We start from the raw sequence: 24,560 nt of genomic DNA, 5'->3' as shown, positions 1-24,560 counted from the left end.
GAAGGTTTGAGCTGCTGATAGAAGAAATTTCTTTCTCAATGCTCCAGCCAGTTACATCAAGGCCATAAGGTTGGACTGCAATTCCTTTTCTCAACTATTCCCGTCCTTTTAACTGATAAGTCATTTGAAATGAACTTTGTTTGCATACAAAAAATAATACTGACAATGTCAAAATTACTTATTAAACTTATACAGATTTTCAAGCATTCTGTTTCAACAGGTATTATTTATACTCACGTGACAAATCTCGGGGGCTTGCGAATGTTGGCATACTTTATGATATCCTTATCAGGCTCAATATTAGCACAGGCATAACGCTCACCACCTCCATTCTTATTATAAATCACAATTGATTTCCCAATGGCTGAAAATGTACCCTCTGAAAATAAATAGTAAAGGAAGGAAAAACTTACAATACTACCCTTCATATATCTAGAGTTCATAGTCACATTTAGAAAAATTTTAACAGTCATATCCAAAATATGCAAGCAGACAAACATTCCAAATCAAATCAATACAGCAGGTTCATTAAAAATCATTTCAATGAAGCAAATATACAACACGTCTGACAAAATATTTGAAAATTATGACAGTGCATCAGAAATTAACATTGTCAAAATAGAAATAATTAGTGGAAAAATAAAAATACTCGAGTTTTTCATATGAAAGAATACACCCATGTCTCGTATAGTGCAAGGGATGCGTTCCTTGGGGTCTTTGCGCTATACGAATTTGCGTTATACGAGAGCGTTTTAACATTGGGAAGATAGGGATGCGTTCCTGGAAGCATAGGTCTTGGGTATTGAATTTCCTCTAAAACATATATATTCCCATAAATAGCCTTAGAAAACATTATTTTTATAAATTTTTATAGTTTAAAACACCTTTAAAGATAGTATGCACACATTTGAAGACTTTTATTCACGTTAAAAAAAATTCCTACGAGCTTTTGAAATTCCCTCCTGTCGTGCGGGTGGGCTAACATCTGCTATCTCAGGGGTTCGTAATGCATTGCCGGCAGTTGACGATTTTTCAAACCAGTCTAAAAACAACTATTGTGTCACCCAGGCCCTTTTGTCGCTCATCGAAATGACAGGCAAATGCTACCTTGAATGCCATTTCATAGCTAGCGGAGTTTATGAATGATATCATTTTAATTTGAAGTCCTCCGAGTCATTAGCAGCAACGTGAAACAGTCTTTAAATGCCTTGAAACCTGACCCAGGTTTTCCTTCGCTGAAAATGAATGAACGAGAATGCATTCTTTTCCAAAAGAATATCGTCTCGTCAACACTAAAAAATAGTTGAGGGGGAAAGGAGCCACTTTCAATCACAGCTAGGAGTTCATCAGAAAATGTTGTGATGACTGCGCTATCAACATTTGCAGATTCTCCTGATATCGCCGCTCTGAAAATACCTGCTTGCCGGTTAAATTCTGGAACCAACCGCTTTCACTAAATGTCTCCGAGCGATTACCACTCTCGTCTTTTTGTAATGATTCACTATGAACTTTCCGTATGTGTAGACCGCTTGGTTGAAGTTGGTGCGGCTGAGGTCACTGATGTTTTAACTTCGTCTTTATTCAGAATAAGGCATCGTGCGTTTAAACTTCCGCGCAATATCGCTTTGACGTTCTCCATTTTCAAAGCAATTGGCCTATATCAATTTCTCTTCTAGGTTTATGGTTTTTCTTGATTTTTCTACCCGCATTCCTATTTTTTGCCATTTTCTCTTGGTTTTTACTCGGCATGGCTCTATCGAAATCACCTTCTACTGCTGAACTGTATTCTTGAGACGCAGAGGGCCTACGACTGCGGGGAGGGAACGAAGCTATTGTGTTTGAGACTCTATAGCGGACCCTTTTATGTGTTGATGCTATTCATACGCAACTCGGCCACCGCTCCATTTCTCCCCCGTGAATACCGATGACCTTGAAGGTTTTAGCGTAGACCCTCTCCCTGGAAGTCAATCGCCTGATAACCTATGACGGCAAAAATTACGTCTCAACCAGTATTGCTTAAAAAAACTCATTTCCACTAGCCCCACGCTTAATTAATGATCTAAATTAACTCATTCTGTTATGGAGACGAGATAAATTACTTCGGTAGGCCCAATCAATTACTTCTGGACCCAATGACGAGTAATGCTTTTGGCCATTGCACAGCAATAGATTTCGATTAATACATAAACAAATTAGAAGATTTGAAGCAAGCAATACTATTAATATGCGTAAAATGATAGCAATTTCGTGTGTACTTAGCGCAAGTTCAAGTTTTATCACGAGAGCGTTTAAGATTTTTGATTAGGCTACACTGCGTTGCAATGTTTCCCCGAGGAACGAATTTGCGCTATATCGAAATTGCGCTAATCGAAATTGCGCTATACGAGACATGGGTGTACTTAGAATTTTTTTTCTAATGGACTGCGGTAAGAACCCTAACATGAGTTGACCAAGTCAACATCATTTGCCCATTTGACCTGCATACCAGATGCACCAGCTACTTCAACGCCCTCTGAGAATTAGCACTAGTAACAGCAATATTTCCATTTGCTAAGAACTACAATCTGCAATGATGCATTGAACTTTGAAAGTGAGACCTTGATATGATAGTGATTTTTTGGCACCATCACAGATCACATTAGCAAGGTTAGAATGTTCTTAAAATATATAAATGTAGGAGAGATGAAATCAACAAGGACCAGGTCTTACCTAAAGGTAAATTTACATCAGTAAAAAGTTGCCTCTGACCACCCAAGTGAATTGGTCCCAAACGGCCAGAGATATCTCCAACATCACATCGCAAGGGATTATCTGGGCCACACTCTGCTCTGTAAAGTTCATCCTGAAAAATACATGTTTCACTACAATTAATAAATAAACCAGTCATTCACAACTAATTCAGTCCACAGTTAAAAGTGAGAAATGATGAAGTCAGGAGATTTGTGCTTCCAGATTCAAGATTTGCTCTAAACGGTTGGTTGGAATTTGTAGAAATGTATAAAGGTAGACATCTTTTGTGGCATTTAAAATGAGTGGGTTGGCAGAAAAATACTATTACAATTGTTTGGAGTGAAGGCTGGAGAGAGAAGAAACCTTCACCTCGATTATGTACATGTGACAGCGATGACGGTGATAGATGACCATCACGTTCTCCTATCACGTTCCGCTCCATCAAGCCATCATGTAAGCTACTGTCATCGCGCATATCATATATGTAGGTACAAGCATGCGAGGTGTGTGTCATTGGGAAATATGAAGACCCAATGAAATCCTTCAACACATCTCTGTCCGAGAATGCGTATTCTGCGGTGTCTTAGGCGGAAATAACAAACAACTAAACATAAAATGGAGGCAGTACAAGGCTAAGTACTTCGCTTCGCCAATAGGTAATATTATGTTGAAGAATTACGGTAAAGTTATGGGGAAATTGTAGTACTACTTATTGATGTGTGATCACGTAATCTATTATTCTAATGCTGGACGAGAGTGCTGCAGTCATTCTATTTGCTATATCATACAGAATGGTCAAAAAGTCGTAATGCTAGGATGGAAACTAATTAATGTTGAAATGATAATGGAAGTGTAAAGTTGGTTTTTAGGCACAAGCTATTTAAATGTGAGTAGTTAATAGTTGATTTATGATGATGTAAAAATCAAAAAGTTTGCAGCGTGAAAAAGAGTGCGATCACAGTTTCATAATCGCTGCTATCACCCTCCGTCGTGGGAATCGCGTTGCCCCTGGTAATGACATCACTCTCACCCTTCTCACAGTTACATAATCAGGGTGCTGAAATGAGCAAAGCCACTCACCAATCAACACGATTCAGTATAGCACTGATCTGCATTAGCATTGTTTATACTTTGATAACCAGATCTGGTTTCAAAATCCCATCTGTTTTTTGCATTAACTCTCTTGAAAATTCCACAGTGTGCATTGATTATTCTTCCCCGTACACCCTTTGTCTCAATCAGAGTATGTATTAAGCTTCTAGTTTGTTTCTAAAAATACAACCCCAACGTTAAAACTTTCATAAATAGATATTTTCAACAGCACAGAGGAAGTCTGTCAGATAAGTATTATATACAGTGGAACCTCGTTAAAGCGAGTACGGGCTATAGCGACACTCCCGCTATAACGAGAGATAGCCGATGCACCGTCAATTGACCCTACAATAAGCGTGTTAAAAAATTCGTTTTTACGAGACCCTTTTGGTGTTGGCTCTCGCCATAGCGAGGGTTTCACCGCCGGAAGACTTTCATCAAGACTCCTTAACCTCTGTAATTGCTAGCGATCTGTTAGAAATGAAGTTAATGGAGTGCTCAGTCTCAAAGTTATGTGGTAAACTGTCGTTCGATAAATAAGTAGTTAATTTTGGTGAAAATATTGTGGCATTAGCATTCGCGAATGCTTAATCTTCTTTTGTTCCTCGGGCGGCAGAAAGCAGTCGGCAGCATACCCGCACGTCCGTGAGTTGCGTGAATAGAAAGCATTTGATGGCAGTCACCATGGCCAAAAAACACCAAACACGTCTAAGCGAGAAAATAAAAATAAAGGAGTAATATGAGTGTTGAAATTAATTTATCTTCCTATTCGCTCTGCAAAATTAAAAAAAAAAAACAAAAGCGCCCAAGGAATGCAGACGATGAAGAGTTATAAGGAGCTTTGTTCGGGTGGTTTTGCCCATTCAAATCTGCGGGAACTTCTGAGAAAGGGGCTACGCCCAAGCCTGAAGCGGAGTATTTTAGGGATAGATTGCGAATCGAGAATTTTAAGAGTGCGGAAGGTTGATTATACTAATGCGAAGCACCAAAGCGTTATCTCCCCTCACAACTCCCCTGGTGATGCCTGCGGTGTAAACCTGAAGTCGTGGAAGAGAGGACTCCGATCATAAGTATCTTTAGAAGTATTCCCCACGTCATATAACATAGACGAAACGGAACTTTTTTTACATACAACTCCCCGACAAAACCCTTGCAGTATGAGGTATTTCTTGCAATGATGCCTCTAAAGGTAGGTAGTGCGCCTTAGCGATGATGTAGGATGTACGAAGCAATGATACTCAGCGTGAATTGTCCGGATGGACGTATTTATTCTCCGTTGCGGATTTACAAGGGTGAACTATCCGGGTCATTGGTCGGAGTCGTACTGGCGCTCTCTTTTGTTACGTGGGTAGCCGAGCATCCCCTGGTGGCCGCTGGAAGAACTCACAGAACAACTAACTCTCGTTTGCAGTGCCGTGGTAAGCTCGGTGTATCATTTCAAATACGTCGCGAGCGTAACACTCAAAAAGAAACTTTTTTTCAACAACGGTAATTTTAATCACGTCATTTTTCAAGCTTAGCAAACTTTTTACCGTAGATGATGAAGATATTACATTATCTGATAGAAAAAGTTTTCCAAGGCGGGAACGTTATACAACCTTCCACCTGTAGAAACAAATGTAATGCGTTATTTCACTTCACTGCCGGTTAACGTACAGAAACAATAAACATACACCAATGGAAACCTTTGAGGCATTAAATAACCACGATACTGTTTTGTCAGTTAATTTTTGAATTTTCAGTGGAAAATACCAAAATAATAGAATGATCACGTAAATGAACTAATTAAGTGCATAGAAAAATGACTTCGTCGGTTGTGCATTAGCATAATGATTGACGAAACAATGCTTTCCATGATTTTTATTCAGTGCGGCGCTTATAAATGGTTTGAATAGTTAGTCGTTGTTCGAGTAAGGAAATTTAGTGATGCAAAAAACATCGCCTTTCGTCTGGATTTATGCTTACGTTTATCGGATAGATGTTTATCTGTCGCCGCACCACTCCTGTTTCTGTATATCTGTCCGCAACAGGTATATTGGCTATTATTTGCTCCACCTCCGGTAAAGCGACAATTCGCTATAGCGAGTGTTTATTAGTGCACCGTGGGATGTCGTTATATCGAGGTTGCACTGTATATAAGTATCTATGGAGTAGTCACACTATCTCGGAGAGGGGGATGCCCATGCAGAGGTGCAGCTTGAAATCAATTAATCAAGAAAAAATTATCTGTCCCCACATAGCTCAAGCATAAGCAGAAGACTGCTCATAACACTGAATGACTGCTAATAGGGTAGTTTCCTTCATCAAATTAAACGAAAGGCATTGATTGCGATTCGTTACCCACCATTAGTGTATTCATAATAAACAAATTATTTGGTTTTTGAAATACCAGTTTTGACGAATGTCAAGGGTCCAATTTTATCCTCATTTGAAAAAGGCCAGATTGGCGCCCATGCGATTCCACTCCACGTGACGTCACAGGGACCTAGTTTCTACACGAGAGGATAGGAGTTATACATCGTCTGAGGTTACCAATGCATGCATGAGGCACAGAACTCAGGGAAACATGTCTTAATAATCACCTATTAAAACTGGCTAAGGTCGGAAAGTTTTCTTCGTTTGATAAGGTATTAATAAACCTTTTTTAAGCCAAGCGCTACCAGCCAGCAAGGTACTCAGCTACCCGCTAGCATCCTGCGTCCTATCAGTGCTCAGAGCCTCGATCAAGGTCACCTCACAAGGCGGGAGGGGGAACCAGAAATGCGTCGCACGGACTTTTTCCCATCATTCCTACTTACGCGTCGCGTTTTCGCGCGCTTGAAATTTTTCACTTTTCATTTAATCGCGAAAAATAGATATCGTCATATAAAAATCTAAAAGCGTGAAATACGTACTCCAGGAGTAATAATCTTTCGATTTAGGCAGTAAAAAAATAATAGGAAACCACCCTATCGTCTATATTCTGATACTTTTCCTCATTAGAAGATCAGAAAGCATCATAACCTAGGAAATAATAAAAGTAAAATACTTTTTTATTAGTTAGTTCCTCCTTACTAAAACACAATGTAAGACGGTGTCGAATACGAAAAAATAAAATGCATATCCACACTCACATTTAATGGATCAGCAAGCTGATTGTAATATGGATTCCAACGATAACCACCAGCAACACAGCGTGTGTTATAAGTGGGAACAGCAGCATCCTGGCCAACAGGATTCACAAAAACTGCCCAGTTATGATTTTGTGTCTGAAAAGAAAATATGTAACAGGCATTACCATTCGAGGAAATTTTAACTAATATTCCTTACATAAAAATATGATTATTCACTTGATGACCTTAAGTAACCTGTGAAAGTAATACACAAGAAGAATATTTGGTCATTGTTCATTCAATTCTTACTACAAAATGAACTCATTTTGTGCACATAAAAATAATACTTATAAAAGCGTAATGATTCTTGATATTGTTTAAAATTAGAAATGTAGAAGTGGAGGGTTGTATATCACACACTTCAATGCAATTTTCTCCGGTAACTGATACCATGTTCTTTATCCATATGAAGAGAAAATTGTATCAATATAATTAATCCTGCAAGATCAGAGATTTTTTTCCACTTTCTAATAAACTACAATATATGAGTTTGACCTAAGTCTTCATACATTTTTATTCCCTAAAAGTTGATCAGCTATACACTACTATTACATATTTATACCAGCAAAGAAAGATGCACAAAACTTTCAATACAGTTGGATTTCAACCCAGCTGAATCGAGTTCATCGGGCATAGACCAGCAGTACCTTTCCTATGCAAATTTTGAAGCCATTTCTACATTTTTTTACTCGGAAATTTGAACAAAAGAACTTAAAGGAAAGAAAGACAGTAGAGAAAGATGCAAGTGCCCCACTGCCTACCTGCTATAATGCTGCACTGCATCTAGGTGTCTATGCACCCACAACTGCTCAGGATAAATGGTCAATCAAATGGCTCATGAGTCACAAAGACACCCAAGATAATAAACCTATGCCCTCAATCGTTTAACTTGCCAAACTACTCTGGGATTCCTCTTAAATCATTCAATTTTCAACCTTCCTTTATTTAAGACCCTGGCACTAGTGTCTCTGGTTGACCTTTGTGTGCACTAGAGGTGGGTTAAACTGTTCATTTTGATGAACCGTTCACTTTGAACCTGTTCAGTAAAAAGAACAGTTCAAAATATCTGTTCATGGTGAACAATCACGGTCATTCCGGTAGAAAATACTGTTAATCGGACGTTCAGAGAAAATGAAAGCTTAGTGTGGTATCATATGGTTTGTGCAGCTGGTCATAGTAATTTCAAGCAAATCCTGTCCCGGGCCTTTACTTGGTTACCCATGTGCAGGACAATATCTGCTGTCCACTTGTAGAATAAGCCAGAATTAATATTTATCAACCCAGCATCTGATAAAATTCACGTATTTAGCACCAGAAAATTTTTTTAAATGGTGCTCTTATGAGCAATTTAGACTTTCATACACAGCGGTTCTTTATAAATGGTATGGTATTTGGAGGAGGCGACCGACAGCTGAGGTCATTTGCGCCATGAGGGAAGGGTATGGAAGGAAGGATGGAGAGAAACCCGGCATCAGCATTAGCCTGCTCTTAACGAAAGGCGCCAAGGGGACCACGGCTTAACGTCCCATCTGACGGACGGAGTGTTGCGCTTGAAATATCCTCCACACAACACTCAAGCAGGGATCGGGCAGTCTTTAAAAATTCTCTACCACTGCCGGGATTTGAACTCGAGCCCACCGGGTGGGAGGCCAACACTCTAGCCACCACACCAGCCCGATCCCCTTCTTTATAAATATTTTTAGTATAAACGTCATTTGTGAATCTCTCCCAGCTAGCAAAGATTTGAACTTATCCTAGAAGAAATCAGATATTGTGGGGAAAAGCTTATTCTCCACGTTTATTATAACTTTTTTCCACGATTTCAAGGGCTTGGGGAAGGGTTGTCACAGTACCCTATCGCCAAAATTGGCCTTTCCTTTAGATAGAAGATCTCTTAGACTCCTCGGTAAGATATCAATTTTTTCTCCTTGTTACAGCCTGTGTCAGGTATCTATCCACTCAAACGATGCAATTAACTGTCAATAATAGCATGTGTAAGACGGTAAGAAATAATCAGTTTCATTGCTAAATTAGTACTTTTGGTAGAATGTAAAAAAATAGTAAAATATATTACACCCGTGGAATTCTGTAACATATTTAAATATTAAACATGGAAAGCAAAGAAAGAGTTAAAGCTTTGAGGTGTATTTATGTGCACTTAAGCTATAAGTGGTCACAATATAGCACATAAAATATCACGACGTGAAAAAAATTGGTCATCAAATGAAATCGCCGCAGATAACAAATTTTTTCATTCCTTCGAAAATGATGCTTATATGCCTCTTTAGACTTCCTCTGGAAGAGTATGAAGTCCATCCCCTTCGATGTCTAATTACACTACAAACAAGTAATTTGAGGAAAGTTGAAGCCAAATTTTTGTTTCCCAAAATCATCAGTTCAGACCTCTTAAAGCAATGCTGGGTAAAATACAAATTAACCCAGTTAAAAGTTAATTCGATTACGAATAATTTAATAGCAAAGTAAATAGTGGATATAACAGAGTTAAATAATTTATGTTTAACTTTTCCATTTGCTGAAATAGATTTTTGCATTAATTTAACTAATCAAAATGAAGTTTTAACCTAATGTTTAAATTAACTTTGAACCATAGCACAAATTACAAACAGATAACTGACCCGTAAATTGACCACGAACCTGAACCATCGCATCCTGTTCATCAAACACTAATGTTCAAATGAACCTGAAATCAAAAATGAACACGAGATTCCAAATGAACAGCCAGAGGAAATGAACGGCCTCCAAAAAAAGAAAGCCCTCCGTGTAACTAATACCCTCCAAAACAAGAATACCCTCCGCGAAAAGAATGCCATGGGGGAAAAACACGGCCTCTACAAGATGAATACTCTGAGAAAAAGAATGGCTAAAACAAACCTAATATTTTGAACACCCATTCAAACCATTCAGCTATCCTGTTTTTTTTTTTTGGATGGAGGGGAGAAAGACGGAGGGGCTCGGTCGTCTATGACGCACTTAGGTGGCCTTGGATGGTCTGCATCTGTTGTAGCCACCACGCACTTGATGGAGTAAGCTGAAGGTCAAAATACCTCTTGGTGAGCATACCTGATGGACCGAATGCGACGCACGTGTGCAGTGCAGTCATGAACAGTGAACTGGGAGTTTTCGAGAGCTGTTCATTTTACAACCGGTTCATTACAGTGAACAGTTTGTTTTGGCAGTTCAGTTCTTTTTGACCCATCTCTAGAGTGCACAACAAAATGGATCTAATTCTGAGTTGATACCACACCTATTCTCAATAGGACAAGACTCCATGAAAAAAAAATCAATTTTATGAAGCAACCCTCCATGCACATCAATGATTAATACAATCATTGCGCTAATCCCAGAATATTTAATCTGAGGTTAGACAAAGATAAACTATAAACACATAATATCAGATAGGTACTGAACTTTTTTTGAGTGAAACTGTTCCCAAACTATGCTCCAGAACCATTATCTAAGCCACAAAGACAAAAAATATTTTAGTTTTACTTACAAAATTCCTATCATTTTTACCAGGATGCCTCAATTTGACTTCAATGGCTGTGTCACTCATGCTGCCATCTGAGTAAATCAGCTGAGTCTAAGGGCAGAAAAAATGAAAAGAAACAATAGCTACGTAAAATCAATTAAAGGAGTTCGAAAACATTTAACAAAAATTGAAAAAGCAGACAGGCATGATCATATACAAGACTAACAATGCAAAAACTTTCACAGAATAGAGGAGCAAAATAAATCGGCTGCAGAGTAATCTGGTAGCTGACTATGAAAAATATAAAAATAATACTTAGAGAAAACAAAACTGATTTCATCTAAGAAGGGAAACTCATGAAACTCATGTACTCCACCGATTTTGTTCAAACTTGCTAGGATCGTTGCATTTAAATCTTGGGCTGTGGGCGTTCGCAATTTTAGCTGCCAGCCAGTGCAGAAGAGACCCCCTTTGAAGGAGGCACCCCCTGCCACGAGGGTTGGTCTGGTAGAGTTAAGCCACTTAGCGATCCTTATGGTAAGGGAAAGTGCCTAAATGCAAGATATCAAGGTAGCAATAAAATTTTTGGTAAATACCGCAGTCAGCATGCAAGAAGTATAAAAAGGTTCCCGCACTTCAAGGGTTAATAATAACAGCTCAATTGTAAAATTTCTTATGTCATGATGTCTCTTGAGCTGAGACATTAGCTCTCTAAGTTTCATGCTCATCACCAATTTTCCTCTTAGGGGTTACTTGTTAACAGATGAAAGGCACCAGGTGGCCAAAGCACAACTGAATGGCTTCCACACTGGCTGGGACTACCCCTCAGATAAAATGGATTAGGAGGAGGTGAATAAAACTGATTTGGGGCTTTAAGACGGCACAATCGATCCCAAATTTTTTTTAAGTTAATACATCTGATTAGTGTCCAAAGTCAGTCAAAATTTTAGTCCCCTTATTCAGAAATAAAAATTTCATTGGTTTACCAAAATATGACAAGTACCTGTACTCCAACTTCATGAGAAGAATAACATGATATTTCAAAATGGGTTTGCGTTTAGCATATGAACTATCAACAGGATATAAATATTCTTTTCACTCAACATCAAAATGAGAAAATAAAAACATCAAACCATTCTGATATAACCATAGGCAAATCCATTAGGGTGATGAAAAGATGCAATCCCACGACGTTCTCTGGCCTCTGATGGAGCATATCCTCGTTCAATGGTGGAGCAAGCCCATCTATAAAAATTAGAATACAGTTATATAGAATGTGCATCAGAATATCATTGAGATAAGTCTAAATTTATTACTCTGCATTCAAGTGAGAAAAGGAATGGTTGAGTTCGCCTCATTGTCATTCAAGAGTGATCAAAAAAGTCAATAAAATCTAGGCACCATGCATGCCAGTGCCACTCATTCATAGAATGGGGTATTCCTCTTTTTCAAATGATTGTGCACAAAGTTCTACCACAGAGAACACCATATTATGACGATTTTATTGTGGGGGTATCCTAGACATAAATCCAAGACCTTTCTGTCAGCAGCCCAATTCCCTACCCACAAGGACATAATTCCTTCAAAATTATGCTTACCCTTAATTTTCATCATTTCACAACCAACATTTTATCCATTATACACCACTTAAGTGAAAAAAGGCATTTCAGAGACATTCCCTGTTCAACGCTGATACACATGTAGACCACATGCTTCACAAGCAAGGGATAGAGTGGAGCTACATGTGCTGTTTGACTAGATTATTTAATTTTCAATACTGACAAGATAAAAATGTCCACCATGACCTCATGCTAGCAAAAAAAAGTCCCCGTAGAGAAGAGTGAAAAAGCTAATGCACCCCCTACGGAGCCCAACAAAGGCTGAGTTCCCATAGTTATCTGCCTACTCTATTTTAGCCTACTTTTGTGTTAGTACCTTTGGCCACCACTTCAACCGTTGGGACTTTGATAAAAATTTAAGATTAGTTTACATGATAAAAATTCTATTAACATATGTATTTGTAATAATATGATTAAGAGATGGCTAACCTGCGAGACATTTTTCCCCGGTGAATGATCACAGAACGTCCAATTACACTGAGTTCTCCATACAGTGGAAGCTGGGTGTCATTGAATGCTATTTCTGCTCTTTCAAGGTCTTGCAAGGAACCATGTTTTCCACTTAAATCTCCAATGGCCCAGGATTCTTTGGGCCCATGATTTTTCTGAGCTGAAAAAGGATCCCAGGTGCCATACAAAGTACTTTCTTCACAAGGAAATTCTTGCTGAATTTCCACAGAGGCCTAACAAAGATAAAGAAAATATCAAGCTTAAATTCACACAGGAATAAAAAATGGATCTATAAAATTAAAGTAACACTTGGCCCTTGACTGGTACAAATTAATCTTCTGATACAAATTCTGCCAGCCCTAGATGAAGTTTAAAAGCAGGTGAGGTACCAAAGATACCTTTTCAAATAAATGCCCAATGTGAGAAAATCAGTGGACCTTTCTTTTCTCATCCTTTATTATATCTATATACTACCCAGAAAACCACCCCAATAGGTACATGGTGGGTGCAAGGACATACACAAAAAAGAGAAAAATAAAGGAAAAGGAGATACCTGTATTTAGTATCACTTAGAATTTATATAATTCCCTTATTATTTGGAGGAAAAACAAATTCCTACACCACTACATTTGGAAAAATGCCTCTCTTATTTTTAGCTCTTATCAGAACAAGAAATATACATTGTGACGTTCTAAGACAATGCTGTCCATGTTGCTCTGAAAGACATCTGTTGTTGTGACAGTTGACATCATCCACCAATGTATGTTGTAGTACCAGCCTATTTCAGAAAAGTGGTGACCATGACTACAAAAAATTGAAATTCAAATAAAAAAATACATGAGCACAAGGAATACTTACTTCACCATAATCGGTAAATCATCAATATGCAGCATAAAACACAAAAATTTATTAACCTGTTTACTGGCAGTCCATTTCCGGTCGGATTTGCAAAGACTGTCAAGGCTATTTTATGAAATTTGCAAGATTTCAGAATTTAAATTATTTAAAGTACCTACTTAATTTTATTGAATATATCTAGATTTCCTAACAATGTGAAAGATATAATTAAGAGGTTAGAATCATGAATGGGTTATGGGATGGTAGTTATGAAACGGCTGCCGGTGAAACGTCCGAAATCACGAAATAAAATAATTAAAAAAAGTCGGGCCAATATATATCAGCAGTTTCTACACAACCATGAGCGAGGGACAATATATATATTGGCCCATTGGCAGTAAAACCACCTAGCATAAGTGCCAACAGAGCTTTCCACAAGGGAGGATAATGGTGCAAGTTGGGCCATTGACAAAAATTTGTATGGGGGTGGGGGGGTCCAATTAAATATACATACGGAAAAATTCATTATGTGAACATTTTCACCCATTAACAGAAACTGATACATGTATCGCAAGCTTATAAGGATGAATATATATATATATATATATATCTTCTACATTGAGTGTTGGTTAGTAAACAAGGTCCCTGTGGTATGACATGTTTCCTCCAACTTCACATGATAAACTTCATTCCTTGATTAACAGAAATATCAAATGAGAATGAATTAAAAATTATTTACCTCATGAACATAATAGCCTCTTTCTTCTCCATCCAGGCCCTCTAGAGTAATCTCAACATCTGTGTCATCATATTCTGACTGCTGAATCATTTCCACTTTCCCACGAACAGGTGAAACAGTTCCTCCACCACCTTCTCCACTTCCAAACCAATCCTTGGCTACAGCTTTAAGCCTGTGATGCCATGTTATCCTGGTACACAAAGGTAAATGCTAAACAGACTTAATGGTTCACCATTTTTTTATTCACCTAAGATCAATAATATGCAATCGCTCATTTGAAATAAGTATGTATGAATATATTTAATAGTTCACCAGTGAGTAACTGTCACTAAAACAGAAACACAACAAAAGAAAAGACACACATGGGAAAAAATTATGTATATGCATATGTATTTTATAAGGAAAAATATTGGTAATGTATAAGATTCATGGATAAGAGAGGCTGTGGAGATACCATAAAAGTTCCCCATAACGGACAATGGGCAGCCAGAAATACAAGAAAGGGAAAATAAGAATAGAAAGGAATAAATTCAAAATATTTAAAAGGAAAAAAATCCAAATAAGCTCCAATACCTATAAATGACAGTATATACAATAAGAATACCAAAACATTTTGTAAATCCAAGCCACAATTATTGCTGAATAGCTGCATGAAATATGAACACTTAAGAAACATGAGGCATTCATTAAGAACTTGAGTGACTGAAATTGAATACCACCGACAGCTACAGTATATTCAGAGTGATGAATTGTAAGCAGTATGGTTGGACAGCATAGCAGTCATAGGTGTGTATTCTTACAATAAATCTTAGATAACCAAACTAAAGCTGTTCATTAGTGACAGCTTATAAATTACATATTTATTCATTAACGGAGTATTTATTTTGAGTAAGTTTTATGATACACTGCAATAAACTTACGTTGAGCATCCTAAACGTTCTCCACGTGCTTTTGGTCCAAAATCATCATAAAGCACCACTGAATGTCCGACAACACCATGTGTTCCAATAAGAGGAAGATGAGAGTCAGTGAAGAACTTCTTAGTAGATGCAAAGCTAGCCTTACCACCAGCAACCCTTAAGGTCCCATGCCTTCCTCCTAAATCACCCTGGGCACAAGTAAGTGCAGATCCAATATAATCATATGGACAGTCAGCAGGTTCACTTCCCTTGTCACCTGGACTAACAGGAACCTGAAAGGGAAATAGCAAAGAACTTAATACATACTAAACATACTAATACATACTGATTTCAAAGAAATTTTTTTTGCTACTTTGTCCAAGGGGTTTTCATATGCATGGTTATCCACACTAAATTTATGGAAAATAATAGCATATACCATTCATATACTGCTTAAAATTGGTGATTGTGTTCAAATCAGGAAAATAGTTTCTTAGTTCCAGAAAATTCATTTTAAAAATGCCAAACGCACAGAAATTTTCTGAATGTAGGGTAGGGAGTAACCTGTTATAATATGTATTTCAACTTCTTTTTCCACAATGAAAAGGCTGGCGAGTCCTAATAACCCCTACAACTGCACTGGTGCAATTACTCCTCATAGGGTCACCACCCTAACCAGATATGAAACCCAGCCAATTATCTCTGAAAATATGCAGTGAAATCAAATGAGTTTCAAAAACTTATCAAATAGGTGACTGGTTTAACAATATCACTGCTAGAGTGAGCAACTAGGAAATAAAAATAAACAGAACCAGAATACCATCTTATAATAGTTAATACATCCAAATTAACACTAAAGCATGAAAGAAATACTTATGCTTCACAACAAAACTGAAGAAGCACTAGGACATAAAACACTTGTCCTCAGTTCCAAAATGTTAGGAGTCATTTTTCATTAGCACTCCGTTGTCAATACTTAATTTAGAATTAGATGAAGTATCAATGAAAATACTTCTCTTACTTTGTATGGATTGTTGCGAGGTCCAGCACTGACACATCTAGCACTCCAGTTATAGAAATCTTTTCCAATTGGTGATTCAGAAATGGTCCATCTATGACCATCAGTGTCATTTTTAGTGCCATCAGTATAAGTCAAGTATTCCACCAGGATAGAAGTATCGGCCCATGGATCACCAGTAACTTGCCTGAAGATAATTCGGCCCACACAGGGATAGCGAAACTTTGCCACAGCTGTGGTGACTGGGAGCTCAGGGGCAAGAGATGCACATGAAACTGCTTCCTCTGCATCATCTTTAACATAAAATAACAATACAAAATATAAATAAATTAAAAAACGATGTTTTTATCATGAACAAGGAGGCTTTCCATATATGGAGAGGGAGAGAACATCTGATCCCGATGTTATTGCTAATTGTTTTAATGAACTCTTTTGTAATTCTCCTCGAAGCCCCACCATAAATTCTGCGGCCTTTACATCTTGCACCCCTTTTCCCTGCTCAATGTACTTACAGCCCACTGATGCACATGAAGTCATTAAGCTTGTTAACTCCTTCCCCAACAATTTGGTCCTCTGGAATTGATGACATCCCTATGCCGATCATTAAAACTGTAATCCATTATATAGCAAGTCCACTAGTTGATATTATTAACACCTCTTTCCTAAGTAGTGAATTTCCCTCTCGCATGAAACTAGCCATAGTATCTCCTATCCCAAAAAAAGGCTCATCTTCAGACCCCAACAATTATAGACCAATTTCTGTCCTTACTGCTTTTTCCAAAATTTTCGAAAAAGTGTTCTATTCCCGTATCATTTCTTATCTTGAATCAAAAGATATCTTACATGATTCACAGCATGGCTTCAGAAAAGCAAGATCGACAATTACTGCCGCATATCAATTGTTAAATTCCATCTATAATGCCCGAGACAAAAATTTACATTCACTTGGAGTGTTTTATGACTTGTCAAAAGCTTTTGATAGAGTCAATCATGATATTCTCTTACTTAAGCTGGCCAACATTGGAATGAGAGGAAAAACCTTGGACTGGATAAGATCATATTTAACTGGTAGAAAACAAATTGTGAAATATACGTGCCGGTCACAGGATAGTAATGATATCTCATTCTCTTCTCCTTTACATATTAACACTGGGGTCCCCCAAGGTTCCATACTTGGCCCCCTCCTGTTTATTATTTTTGTTAATGACCTACCAAACCTGTTTCCTCAACAGGATGTTGTGTTATATGCTGATGATACTTCATGTCTGTCACATTCTAGAAATATTTCTGATCTGGTAAATTCTGTCAATACTTCAATTTCCAGGATGGCTGAGTGGTGCAATACCAACCATTTATCAATTAACATTAACAAAACTGTTTTCTTGGATTTCCACCCTAAGAGTGTCACACCTATAATTAATCACCAACTTAATCTGATGAATGAGCCCATTACCCAAAGTAACTGTGTTAAATTTTTAGGTCTTCTGGTTTCAGACGACCTTAAATGGACACCACACATTGAAGCCATCATGAATCGAGTTAGCACTGGTATTTTTATGCTTAGAAGGCTGGCCCCATTTCTATCTCTTTCTACCCTCAAACTTATCTACCATGCTAATGTTCATGCTCATATATCTTATGGTATTATGTTCTGGGGAATTTCACACCATGCAAAAAAATTATTTTCTCTACAGAAGCAAGCATTGAAAGCTATGGTTCAAGTGCCTAAGAGGACTCCTGGTAAACCGATCTTTTTGGACCTAAAAATATTAACACTTCCCTCCATTTTTATCTTGAATTGTGCCACTTTTGTTAAAATGCATCCTGAGCATTTTCCAAGGAATCATGAATGGCATGACTACCACACTCGCTCAAAATGTGACGTTCACCTCAAAAGTCACCATCTATCTCTAGCTCTCAAGGGGCCTCATCACACTCCATCCATCATTTTTAATAAACTTCCATCTGAATTGAAAAACTGTCCCCCTTCCCTATTCAAAGTTAAATTATGTAAATTTTAGCAGGTAAAGCCTATTATGATATTAGCGATTATTTAAATGATTCTATGTAATTTGTATTATTGTATTTATGTAATTTGTATCATAGTGATTTTTGTGACGAAACCATGCAATGTACAGTGGAACCTCGTTAAAGCGAGTACGGGCTATAGCGACACCCCCGCTATTACGAGAGATAGTCGATGCACCGTCAATTGACCCTATAATAAGCGTGTTAAAAAATTCGTTTTTACGAGACCCTTTCGGCGTTGGCTCTCGCCATAGCGAGGGTTTCGCCGCCGGAAGACTTTCATCAAGACTCCTTAACCTCTGTAATTGCTAGCGATCTGTTAGAAATGAAGTAAATGGAGTGCTCAGTTTCAAATTTATGTGGTAAACTGTCGTTCCATAAATATAATGATTGACGAAACAATGCTTTGCATGATTTTTATTCAGTGCGGTGCTTAGAAATTGTTTGAATAGTTAGTCGTTATTTGAGTAAGGAAATTTAGTGATGCAAAAAAACATCGCCTTTCGCCTGGATTTATGCTTACGTTTATGGGATAGATGTTTATCTGTCGCCGCACCACTCCTGTTCCTGTATATCTGTTCGCAACAGGTATATTGGCTATTATTTGCTCCACCTCCGGTAAAGCGACAATTCGCTATAGCGAGTGTTTATTAGTGCACCGTGGGGTGTCGTTATATCGAGGTTGCACTGTATATTGCCAGTTCGGTGAATAAAAAATTATTATTATTATTATTAACCACTGGTTTCGAGCATGGAGCGAAGTGTGGCTGGAATGGGGGTGCTTGGGTAGGACAAGCCACGCCCACTTTGACCAAAACATTGACAATCCCCAAAGGATCAATGCTTACTATTTGGTGAAATTTTTGGTCATAACTCGTTAATACATTAAAATAACCTATGGAATGCACAATGGGAACCTTTTTTCTTACTTCATTGGTAGGCTTCGCAAAGTTATGACTCAAGATCCTTTTCTCAGGGAAAAATTATCATCAATCACCATGATTACATAATATGTACAACCAGCTCAGCTGAAAATAAAATCTTGCAAGAGTAAACTATTCATTTGCCTGCAATGGTATTTAATTTTATTACAGCAAACGGGAATCTAACAATTACAGTAATAAAATATATTTTCAAGGATATCCCCACCAGTAAAGTGGCTAACAGGCACAGAGTTTATACATTAATAGAAGTATCGTGAATGATGGCACAAATCTGATGACAATCACTGGCGAAGTACTAATGATTATGGTAGCATTTTTCACTTAATGAAGTTCATTTTCAGAACAAAACTTAGCCAACTCAAAATATCAGTCGGAGACTTAGTCCAAAAATTGTCAATCCAAGATGGCAGAACTTTGACCAGGCTTAAAACTCGGAAACAGCGCCTCCAGATATTTACAACCTCCTTGATCAAGAACTAAAAATAATACAACAAATTTTCTTCAAGCTTGACAGTCTCTAAATAAATTGCTTCATGGGTTTACAACGAAAAACATATGGTGCATGTTCCACTTTAGCACTCAATCAATACTTTATATCATAACATAATGAAACTACATAATACAGTGAACTACTGTTAATTTCATTTTATGCAAACAAATTTGTTGTTATGACTCTCTATCATTCCCGTTCCTTCAAATGATTGCAGTGCTGCCATAGGATTTTGATGGCAATTTATTGAACTAATACCAATTTAATTATAAATTCTGAATAAAAATCGAGATATAGTTAAAATCTTAATAAAAGCATTACAAAATGCATTGCCATTTGGTTCTGAGGTCATCTGAAAATGTCAGTTAGATGGCTGATCAGGAAGTGGGTTAAAATTGAGAGGCAATTTGACCCAAACTAGATGACAAACAATAAAGCCAGTTTATAAAATTTTACAAGAAAAAGGAATTACTTTGACGCACGTTTAAATAACATACACAGTATTTCTGCACACATGAGCCAATATTTCCTCAGACTCATTAAGCAAATTATACTTTCCTATTTTCTAGTCATGTAAAATTTTAAATGTAATGGATTCCAACAGTGAAGTTTTGTGAAAGTTTCGCATATATTGTTAAAAAGAACCACATTTGTGGTTAATAGTATTCAGCCTTTTTGTGCTGCACAATAATTAATAAAATGCGAGGAAAATTTTTAATCTTTCATATCCTAATTTTCAAACTAATACCAATGCAAAAAGGGGGTAATAATCTCTGCTTAGTTTAACTTAAGATTGGATAGCATTAGGTAGTAAGGAACCTTGGAACAATAAGTAGGCTCACATTTAGGAGAGACGACTATCAGCTAAGACTTTTAGGTAATTGTTGGAAGTGTAGGAATGAAAGGTGGAAAGAAACCCAATGTTAGCATGAACCTACTCATAATTTAAGGTAGGAAGAGGACCAAGGTCTAATATCCCATACATTAGTGTGGATCGGAAAAATCGATTTTTTTCATATCCATCTGGCCCAATGAAAATAAGTTGTGGGACTGATCAAAAATAAGGCCTGAAAAATTTGAGACCTCTAGTTGAACCCCTGACCCTCGCTCAAATGCAATTTAGGGGGGGAGGGTCAAAATTTGAAAAATATACAGTGCAACCTCGATAAAACAACACCCCACGGTGCACCAATAAACACTATAGCAAATTGTCGCTTTACCGGAGGTGGAGCAAATAATAACCAATATACCTGTTGCAAACAGTTCTACAGGAACAGGAGTGGTGCGGCGACAGATAAATTTATATCCGATAAACGTAAGCATAAATCCAGACGAAAGGCGATGTTTTTTTGCATCACTAAATTTCCTTACTCAAACAACTAACTATTAAAACAATTTATTCTCATATTTATCACAATTTATAATATATCCCTGAAATACTCCGCTTTAGGCTTAGGCGTAGCCCCTCTCTCAGAAGTTCCCGCAAATTGGAGTGGGCAAAACCACCCGAACAAAGCTCCTTATAACTCAACATAGTCTGCATTCCTTGGGCGCTTTTGTTTTTTTTTAATTGTGAAGAGCGAATAGGAAGATAAATTAATTTCGACACTCTCACATTACTCTTTTATTTTTATTTTCTCGCTTAGATGTGTTTGGTGTTTTTTTGGCCATGGTGTCTGCCATCAAATGCTTTCTATTCACGCAACTCACGGACATGCGGGTATGCTGCCGACTGCTTTCTGCCGCCCGAGGAACAAAAGATCAAGCATTAGCGAATGCTAATGCCACAATATTTTAATCAAAATTAACTACTTATTTATTGAACGACAGTTTACCACATAAATTTGAGACTGAGCACTCCATTAACTTCATTTCTAACAGATCGCTAGCAATTACAGAGAGAAAGGAGTCTTGATGTAAGTTTTTCCGGCGGTGAAACCCTCACTATGGCGAGAGCCGACACCAAAAGGGCCTCGTTAAAACGAATATTTTAACATGCTTATTATAGGGTCAATTGACGGTGCATCGGCTATCTCGCGTAATAGCGGGGGTCTCGCTATAGCCCTTACTCGCTTTAACGAGGTTCCACTGTAGTATTTTATGGTCATTTCTTATAGATTTTGCCGAGTTATTGCCCTTCTAGGGCTAATATTTTGTGCATTTTGACGTATCTGCCACCATTTAGCCACAAAATTCCTAATTTGAGTCCATGGCCGCAAAGAAAATATTCCAACGCCCACGCAGCGTCGCGGATACAAGAACCGCAGGCCGATCCCTTCCCCTCCCCACTCGCTTCTCCCCCTCCCACGCCTCCAATACAGCAAAATTCATCCCGCGTATGCTGCTAGGAGGTCGTTTATCTTTGATAATATAAATCGGAAGATGGTAGAAGGTAAAAAAGGAAGCGTAGTGAGATGACTTGTCCCTTATTAGGCGCCTCGTCGGCGTTAAACAAATCAATGTTACCAACTTTTAGAGAAGTGATGAAATATTTTTAGATCCAAGAACGTAGGAAAGGAGCCTATGGTCTATGAAAAGTCCTCTCGAGTGGCTATAAAGGTATGCGAACTTTGGATATGCGCTTCAATTTCGGCATTGTCCAACAGATGTGACTAAATGGATTTTGAGCGAAGGCCGTTTGCGTCTCCTCCCCGCACACTTCTCCCATGCCCCAAATGCACCCAAATTCACTACAAGTGAGTCTTTCTCCATTAGTGTAACTAATATCTAATGTTTCAGTATCATCTGTGGAGGAACAATCACAAAAGAATTACTCAATTATCTGCTTTCCAATCTGTATTTCTTATGTCACTGTCATTCCTCGTCTTTCGCTGTTGTCAACAAAGTTTTGGTGAATTTATTCATGAATCTCTCATCTGTATGTATGATAAAAAGAAATATTTAACTTCAAATTTGACGTTCATCAATCAGCGAGCGGGAAGGGAAAGGGATCGGCCTGCGGTTCTTGTATCCGCGACGCTGCGTGGGCGTTGGAATATTTTCTTTGCGGCTGCAGACTCAAATTAGGAATTTTGTGGCTAAACGGTGGCAGATCCGTCAAAACGCACAAAATATTTGCCCTAGAAGGGCAGTAACTCGGCAAAATCTATAAGAAATTACCATAAAATACTATATTTTTCGAATTTCGACCCTCCCCCCCTAAATTGCATTTGAGCGAGGGTCAGGGGTTCACCTAGAGGTCTCAAATTTTCCAGTCCTTATTTTTGATTGGTCCCACAACTTATTTTCATTGGGCCAGATGGATTTGAAAAAAATTGATTTTTCCAATCCGCCCTACCATACATGGACAGAGTGCTATATATGAAATGAATGCACTAAAGCAGGGATTGTTCAATCAATGAAAAATCCCTCAACTCTGCCACCACCAAGATTTGAATCTGGGCCATTAGAGTGGGAAGCCAACATTCCCTCTATCACACCAACCCAATTCTGTATTTGGAACACTACTCATTAAATATAATGCACAGTAATAATAGGAGAAATACATAATATTAAATTCAGATGGATATAAAATATTAATTTTTATTGGCTAATATCACACATTTGGCATCAGTAATTAAAGAAAATTTTATATGTACCTTGAATCTGTGACAGGTGTTTATCACAGGGTAACAATTACTTATAATGAGTCAATGAGATAGAGATAGAGATAGTTGAGGAAGATGAGGAGGATGGAGAAATGTTGGACATGAGGGTGGACACCAATATTAGTAGGCCATCAATTGAGGAGGTGGAGGAGTCGTTAAAACGGCAGTGGAATGGGAGAGCTCCAGAGGAAGATCAAATTGTATTGGAGTTAATCAAGTATGGAGGAAAAAATTTAACAAAGAACCTACATAGACTGATATGTGAAATATGGGAGAAAGAAGAGATGCCTGAGAAATGGAAGATTGGTTTAATTTGCCCTATATTCAAGAAGGGAGATAAATTGCAATGCAGCAACTATAGGGGAATCACATTACTAAATGTCACTTATAAGATACTTTCTTGTATACTGCAGAGGATACTTAACACGTATGCTGAAGTAATCCTTGGTGAATACCAATGTGGCTTCAGGCCGGGTAGAGGAACAACCGACCAAATCTTTGTAATGAGACAATGCATGGAGAAATGTTATGAGTACAACATTGACCTACATATGCTTTTCATTGATTTCCAGCAAGCTTTTGATAGTGTCAATAGAAGAAAAATGTTGAAGGCATTGGAGGGATTTGGAATACCAAAAAAACTAATTAAGTTGGTAAATATGACTATGGAAGGATCTCAAGCTAAGGCCTATATCGGGGGCAAGACTATAGTGAAGCATTTAAGATAACAACTGGAGTAAGACAAGGAGATTCTCTATCAGCAGTACTATTTAATCTGTGTCTACATGAAGCCATGAAAGAACTGGGGTTAGAGGGGACAATTGTGCATAAATCTACTCAGGCATGTGCCTATGCCGATGATATAGTTCTAATGGCACGGAATATGGATTCTCTGAAAGAAATATTCAAAATCTTAGAATAGAAGAGTAAGAATATAGGGCTCAGAATCGATGAGAGAAAAATGAAATACATGAAAATGTCGACCACGGAAGACAGAAAACATTACATTCGGGCAGTACAACTTTGTAAATGTAAAATATTTCAGCTACCTCGGTACTAATTTAAACTGTAAGAACTCAATGACAGAAGAGATCAACAAGAGGATAATGGCTGGAAACAGGGCTTTCTTTGCTTATATTAAGCTCCTGAAGGAGAGCTTAATATTAGCAAAGCTTCTATCTAAGGAGATGAAATTCAAGATCTATTAGACACTTATCAGACCGGTCGTGACATATGGAAACGAGCTGGAAACAAGCAAGCTCTGCGGATATTTGAACGGAAGGTTTTGCGAAAGATATATGGTCCCATGACAGATGGGGTAACTTGGAGGATAAGAACAAACAAGGAATTGAAAATATTATCCGAGGCGAAGACATAGTGAGATTTGTGAAGACCCAACGGCTAGCTTGGCTAGGTCATGTAAAAAGAATGAGTGAAGAAAGGATGCCTAAGAAGATTCTAAGA

General features: G+C 37.8%; 1 protein-coding gene across 1 annotated transcript in view; it reads right to left on the bottom strand.

Annotated features, from left to right (window-relative positions):
• The window catches only part of LOC124153613, a 36,217-nt gene that overhangs the window by 5,827 nt on the left and 5,830 nt on the right, over nt 1-24,560 (bottom strand). Inside the window, exons 7-15 of the mRNA XM_046526898.1 lie at nt 16,030-16,319; nt 15,030-15,301; nt 14,110-14,299; nt 12,513-12,766; nt 11,598-11,709; nt 10,489-10,575; nt 6,936-7,070; nt 2,710-2,842; nt 238-379 (exon numbers count right to left, since the gene is read on the bottom strand). Of these exons, the coding sequence (XP_046382854.1) occupies nt 238-379; nt 2,710-2,842; nt 6,936-7,070; nt 10,489-10,575; nt 11,598-11,709; nt 12,513-12,766; nt 14,110-14,299; nt 15,030-15,301; nt 16,030-16,319 (1,615 nt within the window). The remainder of the gene's footprint in view (nt 1-237; nt 380-2,709; nt 2,843-6,935; nt 7,071-10,488; nt 10,576-11,597; nt 11,710-12,512; nt 12,767-14,109; nt 14,300-15,029; nt 15,302-16,029; nt 16,320-24,560) is intronic.

Source organism: Ischnura elegans, chromosome 2 (assembly GCF_921293095.1).
Source record: "Ischnura elegans chromosome 2, ioIscEleg1.1, whole genome shotgun sequence".
Taxonomy (NCBI): domain Eukaryota; kingdom Metazoa; phylum Arthropoda; class Insecta; order Odonata; family Coenagrionidae; genus Ischnura; species Ischnura elegans.
This window is presented reverse-complemented; position numbering and strand designations above follow the sequence as displayed.